Source organism: Bactrocera tryoni, chromosome 2, assembly GCF_016617805.1.
Source record: "Bactrocera tryoni isolate S06 chromosome 2, CSIRO_BtryS06_freeze2, whole genome shotgun sequence".
NCBI lineage: Eukaryota > Metazoa > Arthropoda > Insecta > Diptera > Tephritidae > Bactrocera > Bactrocera tryoni.
In genome coordinates, this window is record NC_052500.1 from 73,603,642 (window position 1) to 73,629,030 (window position 25,389).

At 32.7% G+C, this 25,389-nt stretch overlaps 3 protein-coding genes across 5 annotated transcripts; 1 reads left to right on the forward strand and 2 right to left on the reverse strand.

Annotated features, from left to right (window-relative positions):
• Positions 1-5,497: 5,497 nt before the first annotated feature.
• LOC120769153 (liprin-alpha-1) lies at positions 5,498-13,313 on the reverse strand. 3 transcript variants are annotated; one of them, XM_040096035.1, is made up of 17 exons: positions 13,158-13,313; positions 12,087-12,363; positions 11,927-12,028; positions 11,586-11,825; positions 11,450-11,521; positions 11,278-11,364; positions 11,052-11,219; positions 10,862-10,981; positions 10,664-10,792; positions 9,486-10,421; positions 9,212-9,423; positions 8,740-9,144; positions 8,477-8,679; positions 8,312-8,419; positions 6,506-6,825; positions 6,330-6,446; positions 6,154-6,243 (listed from the first exon to the last, which is right to left on the reverse strand). In XM_040096035.1, exons 2-17 carry the CDS (start codon positions 12,333-12,335, stop codon positions 6,154-6,156), a joined length of 3,558 nt encoding a protein of 1,185 aa, XP_039951969.1. In that variant the 5' UTR covers positions 12,336-12,363; positions 13,158-13,313. The 3 variants fall into 3 exon arrangements, with proteins under 3 accessions (XP_039951968.1, XP_039951969.1, XP_039951967.1); XM_040096033.1 differs by having other exon boundaries at positions 10,652-10,792; XM_040096034.1 differs by lacking the exon at positions 13,158-13,313 and having other exon boundaries at positions 5,498-6,243; positions 10,652-10,792; positions 12,087-12,335.
• An 820-nt stretch (positions 13,314-14,133) lies between these two features.
• LOC120767662 (homer protein homolog 2) lies at positions 14,134-16,411 on the forward strand. The gene is made up of 8 exons (XM_040093835.1): positions 14,134-14,242; positions 14,809-15,097; positions 15,159-15,219; positions 15,274-15,622; positions 15,697-15,775; positions 15,838-16,113; positions 16,184-16,321; positions 16,390-16,411. Exons 1-7 carry the CDS (start codon positions 14,238-14,240, stop codon positions 16,292-16,294), a joined length of 1,170 nt encoding a protein of 389 aa, XP_039949769.1. The 5' UTR covers positions 14,134-14,237; the 3' UTR covers positions 16,295-16,321; positions 16,390-16,411.
• Positions 16,412-19,946: 3,535 nt separating this feature from the next.
• Positions 19,947-21,685, reverse strand: LOC120767661 (protein Aatf). The gene is made up of 2 exons (XM_040093834.1): positions 20,187-21,685; positions 19,947-20,116 (listed from the first exon to the last, which is right to left on the reverse strand). The coding sequence occupies exons 1-2, from the start codon at positions 21,605-21,607 to the stop codon at positions 20,011-20,013; spliced, it is 1,527 nt and encodes a 508-aa protein (XP_039949768.1). The 5' UTR covers positions 21,608-21,685; the 3' UTR covers positions 19,947-20,010.
• Between the last annotated feature and the right edge of the window lie 3,704 nt (positions 21,686-25,389).

The window sequence follows — 25,389 nt, forward strand, 5'->3', positions numbered from 1 at the left end:
CTTTCTAGTTTTCAAAACAAATTTTTTTTTAATTTTTTATTAGTTTTTATATTTTTTTTATTATTTTTGTTATTTAATTCTTCTTATTAATATTTTCAGTGGCATATAATTTTTTTCAAAAAAAATAAATTATTAAATTTATTAAGACATGCTCAAACAATTTTTGAAAAAAAAATCGTTTTGTTTTTCAAAGTTATTAAATTAACCAAATACATTTTCGCCTGCAAAGTAAAGAAAGTTAATTTCTTATAAAAAAAAATGTACTTCTCTGCCCTTTTTTCACTTTCCGCATAATCAAATAGCTCACTTTAGTCATAAAAAGTAATAATTTCATTAGTTTTGAGTTCGAATAAATGTTAAATTTAATAAAAAGGGTGTTTGCACTAGTCATATGCCATGTCTATATATTTGTTTTTATAAATATTTTTTTATTAATATTTTAAATAAGCTATTTATAGTAATTGTATTAACATTTGTATACTATTGCCTATTGAAAAAATATTGAATACTTTGAAATATTGAAACTGTTTGCGAAAATTGCTTAAACATTAGCTAATATTTGCAGCAATGCTGACACACAGATATAAATATGTATATATGTATACGTTTTTTTTGTGCCACATTTGCCTAAGACCCTTGACTTTTGTTTAATAACTGTATGTAGTATTTATGTATAAATATGAAAATGTTATGCTGTATAAAATTGTTCATATAATACATACTGCAAAATGTTCAATGATTTAGCATATATATTTGTAATTTTGCGATTCGCATGCATCGTACATGCAATATTTTAACGGTTCACATTTTTCCTATTTTTGTTTTTGCTTTTTTTTCGTTTTCAATTCGTATTATAAAGGGAATACATTAAACGAATGGATATATTTTTAAATTAATCATAGTTAAGTAGTGCCTTTAAAGCTTTTTAATTTCAATAGTTTTTGTTTTTGTTTATCTTTGCTTTCTGCCACATTATAAATTTGAATTAAATTTGGTTTTGTTTGACATTTTTTTCGTCATGTCTTCTTCCAACGCAATTTTGCACGGTAATACTCCTTTTTAAGTTAGTCAATGGTAACATTTATGAATGCGTTACTTTTCATATGCATGCATACATACATACATACATGCATATACATATGTTTGTAAATATATGTACATACACACATACATGTATGCGTAGTGTTGTAATTTGCCATTTGCTGAGTTTAATTATGTATGTACTGTATGTTTATAGCATTTAGAAAGGTTTGTATATACTTGTATATGTAATAGTATGTATTGTATGCGTCTTTGTACATGGCCTAAAACATGTTGTATATATGCATGTATTTATTCATGAAGTCGGTTTTCATTTTTCTAATAATTTTTTGCTATTGTACAATAATATTTGCATGTGTAAAATGTGTATGCACTTAAGTTTTGCAAAAGTATATCTAGACCTATGCGAATGCAATACAACAGCAATCGTTTCCTACATCTGTATGTATGTATGTGTAGGCCGCAAGTTAGGAAGTCAAGTGAATTAGATGCATATATGTATGAATTCAATGTGATTTGGCATAAAAACAAACTATTTAAAGAAATCTGGTTATTGATCTTGAATAAAGACGAACATTAACAAATGTGCCGTTTCGTGTGGATATGCATGCAAAAATTATAAAGAAAGAAATCAAATATAATAATAAAGTAAAAAAAAATAATTTGAAATAAAAAACAGAAATTAAAATATATTTAAAAAAAATTAAAAAATAAAAAAATAAAATAAAAAAAAAAAAAAAAAAAAAAAATTAAAAAAAAATAAAGTTAAACAAAAACAAAATTAAAAAAATTAAATTAAAAAAATTAACATTAAAATGGAAAAATTAAAACAAAGTTAAAAAAAATTTAAATTAAAAAGCAAAAAGTAAAATTTAAAAAAAATTAATTTAATTAAAAACAATTAACAAAATTAAGGAAAAAACTTAAAATTAAAAAACTTTAATTAAAAATAAGTAAGTTAAAAACGAATAAAATAAAAAGAATACATATAAAAAATAAAATAAACAAAAAAAATTAAAAAAAAAGAAAATTAAAGTTAAAAACTCGAAAATAATAACAAAAAAAATGCAAAAGTATAAAAAAAAATGTTGAACAAAATACTGTATACAATTTAAAAAAAAAAAACAAATAATAATAAAACTTAAAAAATAATTATAAAAACAATTGTGGGAAAATTAATAAAATTTAGCAAACAAGTAAACAACTAGGCTCTGCGATATGTTGCGAGAATATAATAATAATAAACGAAATAATAAACATTTAAAGTTAAAAAGAAAATTAAAAAGATATTACTAGAATAATTTATATAAAAACAATTTAAGCATTATATTGAAATAAAAGTATGAATGGGAATAAAAGATCGAGAATAACAAAAAAAATTAAAAGTAATCTAAAGTACAAATTTTATTTAGATATAAAAAATTTAAATATAATAGAATAATAAGGAAAATATATAGCAATGTATTAGTAAACATATATTTTTGTTGAAAAAGTATAAAAAAAGAAACAAATTATTACATAAAAAATTTTAATAAAATGTGCACGGACAAGTAATATTTAAGTAATTAATAATATTTAAATAAGATTCAAATACTAAAGACTAGTAGCAATAAAAAATATTTTAACATAAAAAATAAGAAATTGAAAACACAAATAAAAATTATTTGGAAAAATTACAACAAAAAATGGGTAAAATAATTTTTTATTTAAGACAAAATCTTGTAATGAAATTGAAAGTAATAGATAATAACAGACACTAAATTAAATAATAAGGAAAAAATAAATAATTAAAAATGTATAAGAAAGCCAATTATTATCATTAACTATAATACAGATTTTTTTCTCAATTAGAAAAACAAAATTTAACTCGAAAAAAATAATAAATAAGACACAAAAAAAATTATTAAAAAAAAAATTAAAATTAAAAAAAATATGTACATAGGTATATAAAAAAATAGAAAAATTAAAAGTAATAAAAAATGAAAAAAATAAAAGTAATACAAAAATAAAATTTAAAAAAAATAAAAACAAAAATTAAAAAATAAAAACTATAAAAAAAAGACATAAAAAATAAATAAAATATAAAAGACAAATAAATATCATAAATGAAAAACTTAATAAAATATAAATAAAAGTAATAAATCAACTGAAAAATAAAAAAAAATACATATAATGAAACAACAGAAAAGTAAAGATTAAAAAAAATCAAATAAAAATTTAGAAGTAATTTTAAACAAAAAACTCCTGAAAAAATAAACTAAAAAGAATAACTTAAAAACACACTAACCAAAAAATTTTAATGTTGAAACTGAAAATATATATATAGTAATATTAACATTAACTGTTGGAATTAGATTTCTTAAATTTAAAGGGTGCTAAAAACCAAAAAATATAACAAAAACCAAAGAAAAAGTTACAAAAAATATAAAAACCAAAAATACATGCGTCAGATCAGCAATCATTAGGTTATTATATGTACATATGTATATGCATATGCATGTAATACAGATTTTATTATTATTTTATATTACATAATATTATGGTTATGATTATTATTATTTTTTATTGTAAAAATTTAATAAGTACACATACAATGAAACGACACATATTGTCAAGAATATAATATGCAATTGCGGTTTATTGTTTCATTTAAGCTTATTAGAATAGAGGAACTCTTGCATGGAACACACTGTTTGTATTTTGATGCATCGTTTGTGGGGATAAAATGAATTGTGAATTGTACTTAATTGTTTTCGTAGCAGATCGGGATTTCGTAATTGTTCTATTTGGTATGCGACATTTGTTCGTGTACATGCAAGTATTTGCAAATATATATGTATAGATATATGTATGTATATTTAGTTTACATGTGTTGCAACAGTTATGCTAATTTATTAGCACTTTGGAAGCAGTAAATGATAATACATAGCATGCCGCGGTTTTGTAGATTTGTTTAGGCGATTTTATTTTTCTCTTTTCACGATTGTGCAAGTTTGGTCACTGAGCTGAGTAAAGGCTGGAGTATGATGCCTTCATGTGTACGTGGGTGTGTGTGTGTGTGTATGATAATTTTTTGTTTAGTGTGAATTTCACTTTATCTTATAAAACTGCAAAATACTGTTCACTTTGTTTTTTTTTTTTTGGGACTAACTGCTATATAGATAATATAGAATTAGTTAATAGTCATAATTTCAATTTCAACACGCAGCCGACCATGAATATTATTGGAGTGTGTGTGAGCGTATAAGGAATTAAGTGTAAATATGATTTAACTATATGCTTCCGGCCTTCTTACACACAATTTATTTGCGAATAAATAACATTTTTATTGTTAGAACACACATGCTTGTTTTAAGAAACAAAAATGCAATTGTCTTATGAAAGTAGAAACGTTTGTGTGAGCACAGGGTGTAAAAAAATAAATACTTTAAGGAAAATAAGGAATTGTATTGCATATTAAATTAGCTTTAGGCCTAATGTTAAACAGATTTGTATTAAAAAATATATTATTTATTCCTAAGAAAATATTTTTATTTAAATTTTATCCAATTTTTATCAAAAAAAACTTATGTAAGATGAAAAATGTATATCTAAAAAAATATTTTATAGGATAAACATTAAAAAATAATAATTTGGGCAAAAAGTTTTCTATATAAATAATTGGATACAAAAATTTTTTGAAAAAAATAAATTTGGATACAAAAATTAAAAAAAAATTGGGTACAAATTTTGGTAATTTTTTTTTTATACAAATATTTTTAAAATAATTTTTATCCACAAAAAAAAATGTCTGAAAAAAATTAATTTGGGTAAAAATTTTGGAAATTTTTTTTATACAAATATTTTTCAAACAACTTTTATCCAAAAAAAATTTATATTTTTATCTAAAAAATTTTTATCAAAAAAACATTTACAAAAAAAAATATTTTTATAGCATAAACTTAAAAAATAATAATTTGTGCCAAAACTTTTAAAATAAAAATTGGATACAGAAATTTTTTGAAAAAAAAATTTGGACACAAAATTTGAACATTTTTTTTAAATAAATATTTTTCAAATAATTTTTGTCCAAAAAAAATTTTATATAGAATGAAAAAAAATTTATCCAAAAAATATATTTTTATAGCTTTTGAAAAAAAATATTTGTAAAAATTTTTTGAAACAAAAAAAATTTGGTTAAAAGTTTTTTGAAAAAACGATTGGCTAAAAATTGTTTGAAAAAAATAGGATACAATTATTTAATTACAAATCTTTTGAACACTTATTTTTACAAAAATATTTTTCATAAAATTTACATTTTTCAAATAATTTTTGTCAAAAAAAAAATTAATCGATAACAAAATCAATATTTTTATCCACAACAAAATCACTATTTTTTACACAAAAAAAAAATATTTTTAACAAAAAAAAAACACACATTCATGTACTTTATGTACATATGTATGCATACATATGCATTCACAGTTACGCAACTAATAATTATTAAATATAATTAGCCGTTTTGGTCGCAACTTTGCAAGCTTGTGACAGCGCTTGTTCATATATCATAGCGCAAAATATCTATTTTTTTAATTTTTTCTTTAAACGAGTTGTAAGTTGTGCCTTTTGAATTTTTTTTTCAGTTTTTTTTATGTTTAAATTAGAATTTCGTACGAATACTTATTATAAGTATTTTGTTTGTAATGTAATGTTTAGATTTAAGAGTTAGTTGTGTTAGCCTTGCTCACTTAAATGAAATATTAATACCAAATTTATATTTAGCATACAAACGACGAAGCGCATGCGCGTGTTGCTCCATAGTTATAACTGCAACACATGACTTTGTCAACTAATTTATGCTGTTATAGGTCTGTAAATGTGTACGAATTGTGGTACTTTTTTTGCATTATTATTTATCCAGCGTTTAGCGGCGTATATGCATGTATGTATGCGTATTCATACACTTCTTTTTTTGTTTTGTTTGTTTTTCTTTTTTTGGTTGGCCCAAACGTTTCGGGCAACTAGCGACTGTTGTATTTCTATTGCATGCTGCTTCCTATTGCTGCTGTGTTTACTGTTGCATTTTTTACTATTTTATTCCTCAGCCATATCGGCCGCAAAACCATAGGTGGATCAAGAATTACTATGCTGTTCATTTTCCGGCCTTCGATCTGTGGCGATTTGCAGCAAATTATTAAATTCTTGATCTAAAGTATGACGCGCCTGGTGTTCGGATAAAAATATATAAAAATTATAGAGAAATATGATTAAAGTGTTGTTGTTTTATAAAATAAATAGCGTGCGCTTACTTGTGCGTTTTGTGTTGGTATTTGTAGTGCCAATGCCATTGCGTTCGAGTCGAAACTCTCGTCTAAAGCGATTAGCGCGCCATGCACGCCTGATTCTAGTAAATTATTTGCATATTCCTGCAAAGCATACAATAAAATTAAAAATATATATAATAAAGTAGCAAATTGACGCTTACTTTCAAGCCAATACTGGACACCCAGCGTATGACGCGATCATTGCTCCAAACTAGCACATCGCATAAACCGTTCTCTGACATTTTACGCCGATGCTCGAGCTCACTGCGATCATAGTTGAGCCGTTTCAAACAGGAAATCCCATATTGCAGACTAGTACGATGGAAACTATCCACCATTTTGAGTTGACCGCGCAAATCCTTTTTCGTTAGATGATCAAGCATGCGCGCATCCACCAAACACTCCATAAATGTAGTGCGATATTGCGGGAGGCCCAGACCGAGCAGCCAATAGTTGCCGATCCATTCGTGATTCATATCACCTAATTAGGAATTAGGAAAACGTAAAAAATGTGAATATTATATTAATGTTAAAGAAGAAAAACTAAAAACGTTAACTTCGGCTACTCTGTAGCTATTATACCCTTCATAAGTACATTTTTTATAGCATAAAAAGGTGTATAAAAAACTTCATATTATTTTTGAAAAGTTGTTGTTGTTGTAACGGGTACCTAATCCCGTTAGAATGGTAAGGATTATATAAGTGGCCTCGACGTCCCAGAAAGCGTGCTGTAGGCCCAGTTTTCGCGGTGTTTCGACGTGGTTTTATCAAAGGGAGAGGGGTTTCAGATGTGTGGGATTAGCAGGGCATGCAAAGAGGTGGCTAGTTTCATCCAGGGACTCATTGCACGCTGAACATATGTTTGATATGTCAGGGTCAATTCTGGAAAAGTAGGAGTTTAACCTGCTACAGTATCCAGAACGAATACAGGGGTCAATCTCCTTTCTCGCGGCAACTCGAGCTTTTCGTCTGCAATGTTTGTTGGTTTGACTCCAAGTACGCCATTCACTGAGAGGGAGTCAGTAAAGTGTTAATTGCTCCACTCTATACGGCGGTTAGTGCTTGTCGGAAGTTAGTTGCGTTCGAAGTCTGGTGTGGAATGACCTTTTGATACTCCTAGAAGACTATTCCGCTCCAAGGAGGTGACTGCAGGGATGATTTCTGCAAAAGCACCCTGGCAGGAACTGCTTGGAGAGGAGTTAATTATGATCCTTAACTGGGAGCTTACGGGCCTCACTATGCAGGTGTTCGATAGAAGACAGCAAGTGGCAAACTGCCGTAGTCCGGAGTGCAGTAGTCTGACAAGTTTGGAGCTTTTTCGTCTGCGTTTTACTGTAACCAGGCTACTATATTGAAGCGGCATTGTTAAGGACCGGCCGGCCGATTGCCTTGAAAGTTCCTAACAACGTTTCTTTGTTCTTTCCCCATGTGCTCCCGGCTAGCGACTTGAGGATTTTGTAGCGGCTTTGTACTTTGGCGATAATCGCTGTCGTATGAGGAGTGAAGGAGCACAGACAGTCAAAAGTCACATCTAAAACTTTAGGATTATTGACAGTCGGAATCTTAACGCCATCGACTGCGATATTAAGGTCAAGTTGTACTCCTTCGTGCAGTTTGTAAATATGGTCGCTATGAATTTAGTGGGGGAGAGTGTCCCGTGCATCGAGAAAGCGTGAAAGGTCGGAGAGATATCCGTTTATGACTGAACACATACCATTGATCCCATTGACCGACGTCGATATCGTGCAATCATTAGCGTAAGAGGCGATAGAAATTCCTCTAGGAATTCCTGTAACTAGAACGGACGCGGATTTTTTATCCGCTCAAGGACTGTCAACTCCACACTGATCATTTATATATCATTTTATAAGATCTTCGTCCTTTGTGGGTGCTACAAACTTCGTAGCAAGCTTAATATACTCTGTTCAGAACATAAAAATAATGATCTTAAAGTCAAAATTACTAACCAAAAGCCAACGTTGTACGTGACGTTTGAGGCGCTGATGGCGAAGTCAATGAAACCATTTCCTGTATGGCAAGGCGTAATTTAAGTCTATGCAGCGGATTGCTTATGCCTGCAAAAATAACGTAAAATTATTATATTAAAAAATTCAAATAAACAGGCGACTTACCAATCTCGCGCTGTATCTCCGTGTCACTCAACGCGCTCATAATGGCACCCGACTTCACGTTTGCTCTGCATGCTGCCACATACCAGGCGGGCATGCCAACCCAGAGCTCCAACCAAGCTACAATGGTCGGTCCGTTCCATAACGCAAACGGTGTGCCGGCTTTCATCGCCTCACCGAGCAAATCATTTCTGTAGTCATGATCCCTGCAAGGAAATTAATTAATCAAACCGTTATGCAAACCAATTAATAACGCATATGCTTACTTTTTCTGGCGCCCATAATCAACCGAGGATATTTTCGAACTGGGCATGCTGCTCATACGCGGCACCATACCACCAGTTACGCTCATAACATCGTAATTGGACTCGCCCTCACTCAGACCGATTGACAAATTGCCAATCGACATCATGCTGGTCGAACCGTCGGGCAGCGTATCTTTAACGCCTTTCACTTTGTCTTTCTTGCTGAAGAATCGGCCTAAACTCGATTTGATACCCTTTTTCTTTTGCACCGCCGATGCGACATCACGGCCTACGGTGGTGGTGGGTGTTTGCAGCATTGTCATTGAGCCCATTGTATTGTAGTGACGACTAAGCGATTCCTGACTGCCATAGCGCGAACTCAATGGCGACAGACCATAGTTACTAAGTTGCGGCAACGCAACATGACTGAAATGTACATGAAGAATAAATCATTTACATGAAAAACACACTTAAGTACGACGTCTGGGCTTACCTTGTATGGTCGACACCTTGATTTGGTGAGATGCCAACCGAACGTCGCCGCAACTCCTCTTGGCTATGGGCCAAGGCCTGCGCAACACGTTCAAGTCGCATTGATCTGGCGGTTAGCGGCGATGCGGCGCCACCCGAACTTGAATCGCCTGTCGTAGACATGCCATGGATGTCATCGCGCGACATATCACTCGACAAAACGGGCAAATTCAACTGTGGAAACGAAATTGTTTTGAAATTTTTTTTGTAAATTTTTCGACAATATTACTGCTTACTGTGTGATACTTCTGTAGGAAATCTCTGTTGGGGCTGTTTGGTGTGCTGCGCCCACTCATCGGTGGACTCTGCCGGTCCATCGAGCGACCGCGCGCCAACAAGTTGACATGCTCCAAACTGCCCACACGCGATTCCAACTCTTCGGCACGCGCTTCGGTTGACTGCTTCTCCTCTTGTATTAAACGAATCTCATTGTTGATGGCATCCAGTTGCTCTTGCAACATCATAGCCAACGTTTGTGCATCCGCATGTCCCGAGGGCGACATTATATCGGAGGCAGCGTACATGGCTGCCGCCGCGGCGGCCTCACTATCCTCACATTCAGCAGCGGCTGCTGCGGCTACAGCTGCAGACATTTCGTACGCTTGCTGAGCATGCGCCTGCTGTAGATTCTCCCACTCTTGCTCGGCCATAGAGCGCGCAATATTCGCCTCCTCTTGCATGCGTGACTTGCTGCGACGCAACGAATGCGTATCGAAACTGGCGTGCGAAGTGCTGCGCGAAAAGGCACCACCATCTACAGCGCTGCTGGGCGATAGGCTTCGGGTAAGCGCCTCCGTTTGTTGTATATTGTAGGCGATCTCCTGCTGCAGCAATTGCCTTTTGAAATTTTCGATTTCCAGTCGCGTTTTAGACAATTCCTTCATGATTTCACCCTTTTGGTGGTGTAATTCCTCAGCCATTTTACGCGCCTTCTCCAATTCCTGCGAGAGCGTGTTCTTCTCGTCAAGCGCATGCATGCGTTCCTTCAAATGTACTTGCAAACGCTCATTTGATTCGGAAAGCAATTTGTCCACGGTGGACGACAACCTTAAATTGTGCTCTTCGTTCATTTTCAATCGTTGGTTCAGTCTTAAAACCTCTGCATTTTTCTCTTCCAAGTTTGCTTCTAGACGCTGTATGCGATCTTCTGCTGAACCATGTCGTTCTTGTGCCTATAAATCGGGGGGAAAAAAATATGTGGAAACGCGAATTAATTGTAATTGACAAGCTTTAAGGAATGCAGCTAAAAGACAAGACGGAAAATTGGGACAGTAATTCAAAAAGATGGAATACTACATACCGAACGAAATAAAATCAAGCGTCTCACAAACATACAAACGCCGCTACATACGTACTACACATCACATCACATCACATTTGTAAGAAATTCAATCGCGCATACCTTATTTCCTACCTTTGTCAAAGCTTCCATGCGTGCTTTAAGCTGTTCTTCCATATCAGGCTGTAATTTGGCCTGCTGCGCCAACTTTTGTTCAGATAATTCCAACTTCTCTTCGATTGCGCAAATCTTCTCTTCGTGTAACTATAATTACATTGAAGAGTTTGTTTTTTTGATATTGTTTGAACTGGTAACTACTATGCAATTCCTTACCTTAATTTGTGCTTCTTTATGACGCAATTCTTGTTCTAGCTTCTCATTCAAGTCATGCAAAGATGTCGATTCACGTTGAGCATTTAAATAACGTTTCTCCAATGTGGCGATACGTTCCTCCTGCGGGTATAAGAAAATTTCAAATATTTTTTTAGGTTATGATTAACTAAAGTACTAAATTTGCACCAACCTGATCCTCCTTTTGTGCAACATTTTCTCTCAAATCTCTTTGTAATTTAGAACATTGTTCTTGCGACTTGCACAACTCCTTCTGAGTTCTACTTAAATTCTCCTCAATTTCGGATATTTTACTGTTCAAATCTGATACGCGCCTCTGCCATTGCGATAGCTCTGCAGTCTGTGGAATATGAAAAATGTTATAATCAAAGCATTTTGTGCTTTATGAAAGGGTTTACTTGTTTCTCGATTATAGTTTGCAGCTCATGCGTTTTCGCAGCATAATCGTTCGCTTCATTTGATTCACCGTTAAGGCCACCGCCGACCTAATGCATTAAGATTAAATATATATAATTGTATTAAATATATATAAATGTTATTACATTCTAAGAAATTAAGCGAGAAAAATACCTTTTCATTCACACCATTTTCATTGCTAGCTTCACGATTGGCTTGTATTGCACCAGTTTTATATTGTTGAAGCTAAATCAAAATCAAAACAATAATATAAATATAAACCAGATTATGCACTAAAAGAATTGCGTACCTCTTCTTTGGTTGCATTTAATTCCTCTTCGAGTGAATTGTTCTTTTCGATTGATAAACGGAGGCGTTCACGTACTTTTTCATCTAAAGCTTTATGATGTTCGAATAGACTCTTTAATGCTTTTAAAACTTCCACCTCACTGGAGACGCCACTTTGCGCAGCAGCCTGTCGTTTTACAACCGTCATTCGCAAGGAACGTTCATGGCGTGCGACTAAGCATTCCAAATGCTCCAAAAGTAACTGGTTTCAGATAGAAAGAATATATAAAAAATGAATATAAAAGTGAAATAAAAATAATATAAGAACTATTTAAATATTATAAATTTATAAATAACATATACCCGAGTATTGTTGCGTTCAGCTTTAAGTTCGCCAATTTCCTCATCACGCTCCAATAATGTTTCACGCGCCTGTGTAAGCTCTTTTGTTAAAGTGGCGAATTCCTATAATTAATTTTATAATTTAAGTTTTAATCCAATACAACGAAACTTTTAATTTTACTTGAGGTAAGTTGGCATTTATCTGCCGCTGTAGACTATCGCGCTCCTTTTCCACATCGTGTAATTTAACTTCCGTTTCACTGAGTCGCTCTTGAGCTTCACGCAAGCTGTCCATAAGCTTATCACGTTCGTCCAACATGGACACCATAAGCTGCTCAAAGTTGGCATCTTCGCCACTGAATTGTGAGGATCTCTGGGAGATACTGTCCTCCGAAATTGTTGGCATTACGTCGCACATCATATTCCACATTTTAATTTCTCACTCACACGCACGAAAGCTGTAGATAATCGACAATTTGATTGAAATTTATTAGCTACATATGCAAGGATTTTAAAACTACTTTTATCGAGGTCAATAAACTATGATAAATAGCTTTTTCATATAACAACAACTAACATTCATAATTGTGGTATTTTGTTGATGTCATTATAAGTGACCAGCAATTTTGACATATCAAGATTAGTACTTGAGTAAGTTCCGCACTAAACTAGTGCATATTAATATAGAAATAAAAAATATTTTATTTTTCTTTTATAGCGACCGCTGTTTATTTTTACTTGCAGCATATCTTGATGTAGCAAGTTTTCGTTGCAAAGACTCTCTCCAATTAGCATACATTGGCCAAACATTATGGTTGGCACTACGCCCATTTCACTTTTCACATTTGGATGTCTTGATATTTCGTTGTCGCCGCGAACCAACACATTTTTCACATATTTAACACACAAGAAAAAAATCTCGGCTCCTGCCATCCATCGATACAATAATCAACACCATTACCCTACCGACATTCCCTATTGGAAGTTCTGCTGTCACAGATAACAAGCATGAGCATCCCTTAATCGCCTACATACATGGGCGTTGTAAAGCCTGTTCTAATTTTGCGTTAAAACTTGTAGTTATTGATATTCTCACCACTTTATTTATAGTAAAATGAAATAGTATTAACTAAAATACTTTACTGGCTTGTTAATATCAGTAATACTGTCCAAGCCCTAAAATTCCTATCACAGCGGCCTGAAGTCATATGTGTAGGTAGTGATGGTTGCTACAGCTTATGCTTCAACTTGCCCAATCTGTACGTTTCCCTCGCTGCATGGAACCTTTTGTGCTTATACCAAGCAGCGTTTGCACGTTTTTCACAATTTTCCAATTACTTTCTTGTAAGGATTATTGTTAGAATTAACTTAAAAATTGTATAAGAACCACTGTCGCTATCTCTTCCGTGCCGTTGCGAAAAATTGACAAATGGGTACACATCATCAGTGTTTCAGATTCGATGAAGTGCACTGTTGCACCGAAATGTATTGTAGTTGTCAAATGAAAATATTTAGCTAAAATTCAAATAAAAACATGAATTATATTACCTGCATAATAAACTTTTTAGTTGTCGTTTTGTTATAAGAACTTTCGCTGATTAATTTTTTATTGCTTACAATCAATATACAGTATAATATTGTTTTGTTTACAAGGTTCGAGTTTCTCCGCAACACTGTTTACGGCGCACTATTGATAACTCTAACATTCCAATTAGAAGGTGATAATCAATGTCAGCTCCAACTATCTATTGGAAAACAGTTATCGATAACATTTGCACAAGTGTATTTTTCAAATCGTTAAACTATTTGGATGCAATTAAGAGGAAAAAACTGATTAATAATTCATTATGTGCCCTTTTTTCTTGAAGTATTATTTCCATTTGTACAAATCCGTCTCTATTAGAATTAATAGTTCATATATCGTATGGATACCCTAATACTATCGGTTAAGTCACCGGTTAATTGCCTCACAATTCATCAGGCCCAATTAACAGTTCTTATAATATTTCTTGTGAACGAATGATCGTATACCCATTTCTGACGCAAAGGAATTATGATTTGCGCTTTGTGTATGTGTTAGTTTCGCGCTATTCTTTCAGTTTAGTTGAGTTTCGTAGAAGTGACTAGCTGGGTACTTGTTTTAAATCTCTCTGTTATAAAATCCCATTAATTTGGTTAAGGCATTGAAAATTTTTTATAACAGTACTCAACAACTGATCTGGCAGCACAGTAATTGTTTGACACCAACACTAGAGTAATTGGAAAAATCGAAACCGAAAAATCTTTTGCAAAAAGCTGAAAAAGCCGGAGTTTTCACGACCAAACAAAGAAAATGGGGTAAATATTAGGAAATATTTAACGCAGTTTATAATATTTTATATAAAAATATTAAGGTGTTGTGTAATATTATTGATAAGTGCTATAGTGAATGTGTTTGCTGCATTTGCAAAAGTGTCCCCGCCCGTGGTTAGCCAATATTGTGCAGCCCAGACCTCAATTGAATATGAATATATAGAAAATATTTAAATTACTATTCATAAAGCGTAGTTCCAATTCAAAAATATTTATAGACAAATCAAAACTTCTGCGTAAAGCTTTTTGCTGCTAGTGCTTTAAAACCTATGAAAATGTTAGTTTGTGGGCGGAAGTCGCTTTGGGATTTTGTGCTTAGCTAATGCAGTTGAAGTCAATTAAGTTGTTAGAAATTATGCGCATGCATTGCAATTATGACAATGGTATAACGACTATATGTACCAGCTAATATAATAATAATGGAATATTTAATAGAGTTGAGAGTAGTTTCATTTTCTTATTACATATGAACCCTATATATGTATATACTTGTGTGTTAACTTTTTGATACATTTATTAACATTAATAAATTTTTGCTGCTTTGCCATAAGCGAGCAACCGATTTTCACCTGCCAGGCTCACGTCTTCCACATTGACCCGAAAACGAAGCGCACATGGATTACGGCAAGTATGAAAGCGGTCAATGTGAGCTTCTTTTATGATTCGTCCCGCAACCTTTACCGCATTATCAGTGTGGAAGGTACTAAAGCCGTAATTAACTCCACAATAACACCCAATATGACATTTACGCAAACATCACAGAAATTTGGGCAATGGAGCGATGTGCGTGCTAATACGGTTTATGGTTTAGGATTCGCTTCGGAAGCCGAATTGACAAAGGTATGATGTTTGGTATGTTAAAGTTGGGTATATGTTGATGCTAATGGAAAATACATTTCAGTTTGTGGAAAAGTTCCAAGAAGTGAAGGAAGCAACAAAGAATGCTATAAAGGCTGCGAATGGTAAATTCATACATATAATGGCAAAGGAGCTTATTTGAATTTTTATCATTAAAGGTTCAACTGTAGTTACGCCAACAACGTCTGCTAATACATCGCCAATATCATCGCGTATGCAGCAAAACGATAACACCGCCATAGATCCGCATACTGTGGAACCACCAAATATGTCCAATACGAATACACAAAACGCTAACCCGGATAGTCCATCGCATAAACTATTGCCAGCAGCGGATGTTAAACAAGAGCTGACTGCAGGTGCCTCTCCATCACCTGCTCCAACCGCGGTAACAGTCTCCTCAAGCGGCAGTATTGTAGGCGTACACACTGGCGGAAGTGCTGGTGCTACAGGGGAGCAGCAACTCAAATACGAGAATGAACGACTTAAAATGGCACTAGCACAAAGGTATAAAAAAATAAATAATAATGAATTAAGTGTAAATATTTTAATACTATCCCTTCAAAAATATACGATTGCAGTTGTGCCAATGCAAAGAAATGGGAAATTGAACTGGCCACTTTGAAAAATAATAATATACGGCTAACAAGTGCATTGCAGGTATTGTGTCTATATTTCACATCGATTTTTTAAGTTTTTCAACGTTCCACACTTAACCACAGGAATCAACCGCCAATGTGGACGAGTGGAAGCGTCAATTGCACACATACAAGGAAGAAAATATACGATTAAAACGTGATTTGGAAGTGATTCGTGTCGGCGGTGGTGGTAGTGTTGTTGCCGGTGCTGCTGGTGGTGGAGAAATTGCCGAAGATTTACGGCGTGAAATTGGTTTATTAAAAGGACGCATCGAATCACTAGAGAATGAACTAATGAGTCAAGAAATCGAATTACAGGCGGCAAATATGAGCATACGCGATAAAAGTCTTGATCACAATGTAAGTGTTGAAACTATCACGCGCTATAGGAAAAGTAAAATATGTTTTTAATTTTTTTTTTCACACGTAGCAAATGGGGAAGTTAAGCGAATTGAGTGCACTATTCTCCAAACACTTAACGGAACTATTTAGTGTACAAAAAGACATGGAAAATATCATACATCCAGCTAAAAGCACTTGAGATAAAGATATGGGCTATTTTAAGAAGGTAAAGTAGAGTTAAAATTAAAAAAAGTGAAAAGTTTCCTCAACGTATAACTTTTTTATTGTGTCTAGGTTTCAGGTGTAGAACAACAATTACAACAACAAACGATAACGATTAGAAAATACGGTGCTTCGGGTACGGGTGGCAGCAGCGGTGGTGTTGGTGGTGACACCGAAAGCACACTCTCCAATATCACATCAATTCACTCACAATTACAATCTTTCAACGAAACATGTGATGATACACAGAAATTTTACACTACCAGTCATATGAGTCAGCAACAGCAACAACAGCAGCTACACCAGCATTTGCAACAACCAGGAAACAGTGAGAAAATTATTAGACCACAAGTGTTGCGCGCCATGAATAAACACTCAGTACTACTGCAAGAGTTACATCAACGTCAAACGCAAGTGGCAACCAGCAGAAGTACACAAATAGCAGCGGCTACTAATATACAGCACTTTGCAACCGGTTGCACAGCAACATTGACTATCACTACAAGTACAGTGACTGCAAACACAAGCGGTGCCGGGGTGGCAGCAACAGCTACTGTTTCCGCCGCTGCTGCAGCGGCTGTTGTGTCGCCTAATAAAGTAGCCACACAAATGACAAGTAGTGGCGGTGGCAAGACTGCAACTATACTTGTGTCAAAATCAAAAACTAAAACTGGTTTACCGCTGCTATTAAAAAACTCAATTAACAATTAACAAGAATGAAAAGAAATGCGGATTAAACAGTTTATAAATTGTAACTTGCGAATGTTTGAAGAATTGTCATGTGAAATGGTGACGTAAAGTTGCTGAAATTACGTACATAAATCAACGACCGTTAACCTGTGCCCAATATTTAAGAATTTATAACCATACAACACATATACATCATCATCATCACCAACAACATATGCTGACATATATTGATATATTTATATTTCCATTTTTATGCATATTTTTATTTTTGTTTTTTGTGCAATGTTTATTAAGTATTTAATAATTTTGTGTCTATCGAAACATAAACCAAGTGGTATGTGAGCATATAACCAAACGCGCAAATTATATAGCATAATTACAAATTAATTACTTCATTAGTGCGAGTGCAAACTTTACAAGTTAGACTTGCAAAAATCATATATTTATGATCCGTTGATATTATAGTAAACTTATTAACTTTATTTCATGTGCAAAGGACGTTGCAGCTATTATATTTATATACAGCTACTAAAATTATTTCTATAAAATATTTTTACTAATAGATTGAACAAGTATTGCTAGACAAAAGCAGCGCAGTTAAGTGTAATATACAAATTGTTTAAATTGACAACACATTTTTTGAGATAACACAACTTAAAAAATTGGCTAACCATTATGTGAAGTGTGGCATGTGAAAAAGCCTGCACTAGTATTTTTAAAAATTAAAATTTTGATATTTCCTTTTTACAATTTAAACGCATAGCTAGTGTGTGTGTAAAATTTACCAAGTATTGTTTATATATCGAATACTATGAGTACCAGTAATAATTTTTATGTTTTTTACAACATATTTATATTGTATTAGTTGAATAACACTCATTATGCATGTATACAAAGGCATATGCAAAAACAAAACTAGTGAAAAATTACAAAAAATAATAATAATAAATAAACATTGTAGAAAACACAGTGTATTGGAAGGTTAGTAAAGCAAAATCGAATTAAAACATAACATAAACAAAATATACTAAAAAATATTAAATTTAAAAAAATATTTGTATTGTATATGAGTGTAACTATTGTAACTGTATTTGTTAAGTTTTAATTTATTCGTAATTTAATTGTATACTTATGATAATTAAATGACTTTTCGCCATAACAATACGTATGAAACTCGAAATTGTAATGACGTTGATGCTAACTATGATATTGTGGTTAACTTTGACATTGATAATGTTTGCTAAATACGAAAACAAAATATTAAGTATTTGTATTTGCTGTAACTTTTTTGTATTATTACTAAATAATTGCAGATAAAGTGAAAAAATAGCATAGTAAAAAAAATGAAACATGAAATTAGAAACGAAAATCAAGTGAAATGCATGAAAAGCCGAACTAAAACTGAAAACAAAAAAATAACTTATATACATAAATACATAGCTATATTTTAACCAATAAATACCAATGTGCAACTGTATGGGCCATGTAGGTGTGGCTAAGATTTTTACGGTTACACGAAACGATAGACTTCTAACTTCGAATAATAAAATTAAGCAAACAGGAAGTGCATTCATCACACTAACCACGAATTGCGTTGAATCTCTTGTAGCAATAACAGTAAACTTAATTAATTAATCAATTATATACAAAACATACATACATAGATACATGCATAGAACATAGACACACAAGCATAAAAAATAATAATAATAATTAATGAAATAATAATGACAAACACATGCGCAAATCATACATACCATTTAAATATAAAATACCTATATTAAATTGAATAAAACCAATATACAATACATACATACAATGATACCTAAATACTAATGTGCTTTTTATCTAAAAGTTGGGAGTCTAAGCAATACAGCAATTGAGCAAAAAAAAATGGGCGTGTAATTGAGTAAGTTTGCACAGGATATGCAGCGTTGTTTTTGTTTCTACTTCCATAACGCAACGAAAATAAGCAAACTGTTTGCGTTCATATACCGTTTGGAGTCTACACAACAGTTAAACAGTTTAATGCGAATTCGGAAGAAGTGCAGTAAAATACAAGTCGATTTGGATTTAGTTGCTTCGATTTTGGGGGTTTTATCCACTGGAAAATCAGAAATAGTACGTATACAGAATTTAATATACTAATAATCGGCGATTCATTTTAAATTCCAATATATGTACGTTTTCAAGCGCAAACGTTCTTAGCGACTCAGAAAAGTTTTGGGAGCCAATTACACTAAGTTAAAAGTTCTTACAATCTCCGAAACTATTTACCGGTTTATCTTAAAATTTTCGGCAAATATTTTCAAATGAATTTAGACTCGATATATATGTGCAAATAAAAAAAAACGATTTTTAGAAATTCACAAGTGGATATAACCCATCAAACAGCTGTTATGGTTGAAAATATTTCTTGCTATGCTATCATAACTATTTTGGTGTTCAATTCCTTTCTCGTCTAATTTCTTCTGATATAAGAAACAACTATTAACCACTTTTCTTACACCTATTACGGACACATACAATATACATACCTACCTACATAACTCTAAAATAATAGCATACAATAATTTTTACAAGAATTACAAACAATAATAAATAATAATGTCTGATGCAACTACTATAATAAAAAATACAGAAGAAATTAAAAAATTGCTTTGGTGAAAAAGCTAAAACGGAGATTGAGATAGCATAGTAATTTAAATAAAAATAACAATTTGGCATTGCAAAACTACTAAGACACTTGAGTAATGAGGATAATTAATACATGTATTAATAACGCAGAAAACTTACAAGTTGTGCGCACACTTGACACAACGACTATGTTTATTAAATAAATAATAGAAAACTAAAAAGGATTTTTAACTTAAATGTAATTTTGGCAGAAAACGCAATGAGGAGAACAAGAACAACAAAAGTAGGAGAGCAGTCTCAAATTGATTTTTTACACAGGCACAGTTCATTTTATTTACACGTTACACTTTTCCACATAATTGTAATCTAAGCTGCAAATAATGATCTATACAATTCCTCTTTTGATTCCTCCGTCCATGTTGATGTGTCGTCAGGCGCCATGAAATTTATCAGCTTATTATGCACCGTATAGCTGTAATGAAATATGTAATAGTTAAAATATTTCTGAAATTTATTTATTTTTATTTGCTTATCATACTCACCGCAATTTACGTCCCTTGCTCGCGCGTGTGTCGACCTTTTTCTTCATTTTTTGACGCAACTTTTGCAGCTCCATGTACTGTTGCGTCACTTCACTGGCACTGACTGATGTGCTGCTCTTATATTCGATAAGCTCACGCAGTTGCTGATGATAAAAGTCGCTATCATCATAAAGTTCCACATTGCGTTTGGACTTTTGTTTACTTTCACTATTACCATTTTCAGCTAGTTCTTTATCTGTAGTAGTCTCATCACCGTCTTTAGATGTTTGCGATTTTTCAATGAGTGTGCTGCGATTTTGTAATGTATTTTCAATTTTACGTATGATATCATAATCCTCAGTGAGCGACTTTTTCTTAGCACCAGCACCAGGTGTTAGCAATTTAGTGCGATCGTCCCACTTGAGCAGCACCGAATTGCGATAGGATTTAAATTCCTGGAAATGTGCATCAATATGTTCTGCAAAACGTTTTAACGGCACAGCGTTGTTCCCTTCAGTATCGAGTTTGGGTAGCGGCCGTTTTAACGTCTTCTTCAATGCATAGCGTTGTTCAGAGAATTGCTGATCAAAAGCATTTTGTAGTTGTACCAAAGTGCTAAGTAATTTACTAACACTGCTAACTGATTCACGCGATATTGCATTTAATTTTTCATTATCTTGCTGAAGTGCTTTGAGTGTATCAGGTGCAGGAAGCTGGTTGGATTTGGTAATTAGTTTTTGTGTGTGTATCCGCATTTCCAATAAACGTTCCCAAATTTGTAGCTGATTTTGTACACACTGTCCTTTTTGCACCTCAGCTTGACGATTTGTTTCAGCGATTATATCTGTACCGTCTGCATGCTCTTCTTCACTGGCATCGTCATCATTCTCTACGCCATCTTCATCATCACTATCTTCGTAATCCTCTTCTTCATCGCCTTCTTCGACATCTTCATCTCCGTCCTCATCGCTTTCTTCACTTTCATTTTCAAAATTAGTGTTCTCATTCATATCATCATCACTGTCATCTTCTGCCGACACAACTGCATTTTTTTTAACAACACCACCATTCATCTTTTTAGTGAATGCTTCTAAAGCATCATTATTATCATCTTCGGAGGAGTTCTCATCTACATCTTCCTCTTGTTCTTCGTCACTATGTTCATCCGCTGAAGAATCTTCTTCATCCTCTTCCTCAAGTTCATTTCGCGATGATATTTTACCTCTATAACGCGCACTTTGCTCTGACAACAACTTTACATTACGTTTTCTTATATCGGATGTGCGTGCATCCGGCAAATCGTATTCATCGAATTCCTCCTCCACACGTGGGTCTTCATCTTGCTCATCGCTGCTGTCGTCTTCACCGTTGGCATTACGCGTCAACAACTCTGAAATTTTATCCGACACAGTTTGTGTTTTTGAGGTCTTTTTCCGCAGCATGTTGAAAGTTATATTTTATTTATGATATTATTTATATAGTTTTTATTAAAAACATTAATGATAATGAGGCAAAATGCAAATCCAACTAAAATGCTGTAATCAGCTGTTTACTTGTTGTCTGTGTAGTAGAGCTGCCATTGGTTATAATAGTGATAGTTTCGCTATCGATAACAGTATACTCATTCAAAACTTTCATCGATATATAAATTTTTAAAATCTTTTCTGTTTTTCATTATAAAAAATGTATATTTACATATATGTATATGAGTTTACATACATTCTGGACGAAGCAGACTTCGTTAAAATATTCATTTGTAATTTCAACAACTCCATTGCAATATCGAAATTGACATCTAACGAAGAATCTGAAGTACCACTGATTATGAGTGAAAGAAATCAAATTAATTTGGATAATAAGGCTTGATTGATTTATTTACATATTCATATGTATTTTAAATGATTTTTATGCACCGCACTTATCTCTATTTTAAGCGTAGCTATGTACGTATGAGCTTGATAACTTTATCTACTCGAAGTTTAAGTTACTCATACGCCATGGTGCCCAAAATCGTTGTAATAAAGTCCAATGCAATGGTGAATAAATTTGTAAATTAATTGAACTCAAAACCATTTTTTGCTGTTATTTAAAAATATTGCAATATTAGAATATAAAATATGTTTATTTAATTTACATTCATGCTCTTTAATATTTAGCACCTAATGACTGGTTTATCCTTGATCAGAATGCGCATGCGAAATGCACCATAAAGGACCGCTACTAAATGACATTGGTCATGAGATATGCTCGTATGTATGTATGTATGTATGTAACTGTGTGTATATGTGATCACTGCATTTTGATGTCGGCAAATTTTCAATGTCAATCAGCAACAAACAATGGCTTGGTATGCTAAGTATCAAAAACTAATAGACGAATGTCAGCAACACATAGCGTTTTTCGCACGGAGTAATAACAACGTTTGTATGTACATATTTATATGCATATACATGTATTTATTGTAATTTCATGCCAAAACAAGTAGCTACCCAGCAGGAAAAACATTGAATGGATGGTAGGTGAAATAAAGGGGTTATAAAAGCGACATTTAATAATTTTTTATTTGTATTATTTGTATTAATTATTAATTAATTTAAGAAAAAAATAAAAAAAAAATAAAAAAAAAAACAAAAAGTTAAAAAATAAATAAAAAGAAAACTTAATTTACCTTGTTAAGGATATACAAATAATAAATAAATAAATTCCCTCTAGTCTTTTTCTCCACAAGGCATGTAGGCATATGTATATAATACAAACATAGATTCATGTACATATATACATGTTATTATTGATTGTACGCGCTTATCAGCGAATGACCATCTTGTCACCACGAAATGCTTGCTATGTCTTGCTCTCAAAATCAACTGCCATGTAGCTGCTCACATGCTTAACTCTGCTTAATACACACAAAATTTTATATAATTATATAGGTAAGCATGCTACTACGAATGAATATCTATACATATGTATTATACATGTGTATAAATGTATGTAGAGTTTAGAATTTGTTTTGGGCGAAAAACTGATGCGAAATTTAATATGCGATATTGACAAAGGAACTACCGCAAACACGAATTTATATGTGTAGGTACATATCTTATATGTGTACATGAGGGTAAGCCATTCAGGTACGGAAAATTAATTTAAAAAGTTATGTAATACTTAAGGATTGTAACTCGAAATTCATGTGATTCATGAGGGTGAGCTATTTGGTCGTTAAATATTTTTATATTTTTTTTGTTTTATAAAAATGCATTTTAATTCAAACTTTTGGTTTAGTATTTTCGCTTTATAAAATCAAAATATTAATAATAAAAAAATGTATAGAAATTGTACATATTTATTATATTACCTATTAGGGTGGGTCCTTCAGCACCGAGAAATAAATATTATTAAAAAAAAAATGTCAATTCGAAAAAAAATATTTTTTAATTATTAATTTTAAACCTAGGATAAGCATTTTTTTATTTTTAAATTCGGTATTTAGAATTTGTGGTTAAATTTTTTTTTTAATTTTTGACCCGGTATTTGAAATTGGAAAATTGGAAACTTCTTTCATTATGTTTAAAGTTCTTAAATAAAGTATAATTGTTTGATGGAGACCATTTTGTTGGAGAAAAAAAAAATAGATAAAAAAAAATAAAAAGCTATTCTGGTATAGAAGTACATATATACCCCATTGACGCATAAGGATGATGTGATTTTGACAGCTCTTGGCATCCATGTTTACTTACTGATTTGAGTACTATTTATTTAGTGTGTTCAGTAGGGTTTGCCATTTCATCACATCACGTTTCGCTTTGGTATAACACTTGGGTATTGTCCAAGAATATTACGCAAATTCACGTTGTCTGGTAGCTACTTTAAGAACTCTGTTATTTCTGGCTTCGTCAACAAACAATTTTGTCGGTATTGGAGTGAGCCAAAACATAGTGTGACTCAGGAGACGTAATTGTGTGTATGTTTAAATGAGGGTAAGTCATCCCCAAAATTGACCCTTTGGTGCGCATTGTGGTATGGCGGCATCGTCAGGCCTTATTCGAATTGAGGCAGGAAATGCCGTGACCATCAAATGCGAGAGTTTTAACACGATCATAACCTGCTCTTCTCCCCGGAATATCTGCTATCTCGAACAACTTCACTTCACAGTTATCCAAAATAATTTTGTGTACTTTTTTGATGTCTCTTTTATAGTCATGCAACATGTTGCTACAGATTATAATTGTTTTGTTCACCTAACGGTTGTACTTATCACTAAAACTAATCGAGAGAGTTATATACATATATAAATGATCAGGATTACGAGACGAGTTGAAATCCGAGTGACTGTCTGTCTGTCCGTCCGTGTAAGCTGCAATTTGAGTAAGAATGGAGATACCTTGATGAACTGGTATAACTTGGTATGTGGGTTCCTTAGTACAAAAAAAATTTCGAGTTAAGATATACATAAATTAAGATATAAAACTCTAATTTGACACCTGTGAGCAAAAATTTTTGAAAAAGCGGGCGTGGCTCCGCTCTCTAATAAGTTTAATGCACATTTCTCTTAAACCTCTAAATCTATAACAAGCAATAATGAGAATTCCTTTCCTCAGAGTGAAAATGGATGAAACCCGCTCACTGCCCATATAATGGTACAGTTAAAAACTACTAAAATCGCGATAAATTTATAACTAAACATGTCAAAGCTATTAAATTGTGCTCCCGAGATAGTATGAGAGCGCTTAAATGGATCTGGGGTCAAAATTGGACAATGGACGCCCCACCCACTTTTTGGAGAAATTACATATCTTGAGACCCGCCTTACCGATTTGAACCAAATTTGGTATGTGACATTCCTCTGACCTTTTTATATTGCAGTGCGAAAGTTGACCAAATCGGACACACCCACAAGTACTTCCCATATAACACAATTTTAAATTCCATTTGAATTTTTTTCATCCGAGTGTACAAATGAAGAAGAAATTTATATAACGGGATAAAACTTTGCACGAATAATGCCTTTAGAGTATGCCACTTTATGGGCAAAAATTGTCCAAATCCAACAAAAACTGTTCAAAGCCCTGAGTATTAAATCAGATTAATACTTCCATGAGGCCTCATATATGTACATGTGTACCTAATATAGAGATTTTCGAACTTTCGGGTGACTTTATACGCATATATAAATATACATATATGTGACCTGGTCTACGAAAAGGGGGCTTAGGTGTCAAAAAAAGGA

What these genes read in the sequence shown, in the direction of transcription:
- LOC120769153 (XM_040096034.1), bottom strand. Translation starts at nt 12,335, where the DNA reads ATGTGGAATATGATGTGCGACGTAATGCCAACAATTTCGGAGGACAGT. An exon ending in AAACTATAATCGAGAAACAA is followed by an intron (nt 11,220 to 11,277) that starts GTAAACCCTTTC and finishes CATATTCCACAG; the next exon opens with ACTGCAGAGCTATCGCAATG. An exon ending in ATAAAGAAGCACAAATTAAG is followed by an intron (nt 10,793 to 10,861) that starts GTAAGGAATTGC and finishes ATGTAATTATAG; the next exon opens with TTACACGAAGAGAAGATTTG.
- LOC120767662 (XM_040093835.1), top strand. An exon ending in TGCTATAAAGGCTGCGAATG is followed by an intron (nt 15,220 to 15,273) that starts GTAAATTCATAC and finishes TTATCATTAAAG; the next exon opens with GTTCAACTGTAGTTACGCCA. An exon ending in ATAAAAGTCTTGATCACAAT is followed by an intron (nt 16,114 to 16,183) that starts GTAAGTGTTGAA and finishes TTTCACACGTAG; the next exon opens with CAAATGGGGAAGTTAAGCGA.
- LOC120767661 (XM_040093834.1), bottom strand. Translation starts at nt 21,607, where the DNA reads ATGCTGCGGAAAAAGACCTCAAAAACACAAACTGTGTCGGATAAAATT. An exon ending in AGCAAGGGACGTAAATTGCG is followed by an intron (nt 20,117 to 20,186) that starts GTGAGTATGATA and finishes ATTTCATTACAG; the next exon opens with CTATACGGTGCATAATAAGC.